At 39.1% G+C, this 1,211-nt stretch overlaps 1 protein-coding gene across 1 annotated transcript; it reads left to right on the top strand.

Annotated features, from left to right (window-relative positions):
• Positions 1-276: 276 nt before the first annotated feature.
• LOC107709328 (zinc finger protein interacting with ribonucleoprotein K-like) lies at positions 277-1,088 on the top strand (the record flags this gene model as incomplete). Its single annotated transcript, XM_016513778.1, has 1 exon — positions 277-1,088. A coding segment is annotated over one exon (636 nt), but the record flags the coding sequence as incomplete, so codon positions are not given.
• Between the last annotated feature and the right edge of the window lie 123 nt (positions 1,089-1,211).

The following is a 1,211-nucleotide window of genomic DNA, read 5'->3' as shown; positions in this document are numbered from 1 at the left end:
ATAATTGGAATATCAATGTATCTCATTCATGGCGAGTTTCAGTGATGTATAATTTACAAAAATGCATCAAAATGACCAAAATGTGGCATAGCAATTGTCTACTTTTACACTGTTACATCTGGGTTCACCAGGGTTACTGAGAGTTACTGAAACTTTACTTTTACTTTTAATTTAGAGTTGATTAAAGAAACCAAGGAGAATGAAGAACTGAGTGAAGTTGAGGAGAAACCTGGAGAAAAACCTTTGAGTTGCTCTCAAACCAAACAGAAGGATTTAAAGAAAAGAAGAGCCAAGAAATGTTTCACCTGCACTCAGTGTGGAAAGAGTTTGTCAAGCAAATATCATCTTGATGTTCACATGAGAGTTCATACTGGAGAGAAACCATACACATGTGATCAGTGCGGAAAGAGCTTCATTCAATCATCAAGCCTTAAGGATCACATGAAAATCCACACTGGAGAAAATCTATACAAGTGTTCACACTGTGACAAGATATTCAGTCGATCAGCACACCTGAAAATGCACGAGAGGATCCACACTGGAGAGAAACCGTTCACATGCGATCAGTGCGGGAAGAGTTTCAGACAATCATCAAGCCTTAAGAAACACATCAATATCCACACTGGTGAGAAACGGTACAAATGTTCACATTGTGACAAGAGATTTACTCAGTCAGGATTCCTGAAAACACACGAGAGGATCCACACTGGAGAGAAACCGTACACATGTGATCAGTGCGGGAAGAGCTTCACAAAAGGAAACCTTACAGAGCACATGAGAGTTCATACTGGAGAGAAGCCGTTCTCTTGTGATCAGTGCGGGAAGAGTTTCACACAATCATCAACCCTGAAGGATCACATGAACATCCACATTATAGAGAAGCTGTACGCATGTGATCAATGCAGCAAATGAACATCCACACTAGAGAGAAACTGTACACATGTGATCAATGCGGGGAAACATTTTTGTGGGCTTCAAACCTGAAGAGTCACCTGAAAGTTCATACAAAGGAGAAGCCACATTCATGTTCGTTGTGTGGAAAGAGTTGTTCACATCTAGAACATTTGAAAGAACATCAGAAAATACATACTGGTGTGAGAGAGTACATGTGCTTTGAGTGTGAAAATACTTTTACTTCAGCAAAGTGTTTAAGTAAAAAATAAATAAAAAATGACAGTCATTTCCCAGCAGAAACATCATAAATGCTATAA

Source organism: Sinocyclocheilus rhinocerous, unplaced genomic scaffold (genome assembly GCF_001515625.1).
Source record: "Sinocyclocheilus rhinocerous isolate Xijiao unplaced genomic scaffold, SAMN03320098_v1.1 scaffold10699, whole genome shotgun sequence".
In the NCBI taxonomy this organism is placed as follows: Eukaryota; Metazoa; Chordata; class Actinopteri; order Cypriniformes; family Cyprinidae; genus Sinocyclocheilus; species Sinocyclocheilus rhinocerous.
Note: the sequence above shows the minus strand (reverse complement) of the source record. Positions and strands in the feature narration are given on the sequence as shown.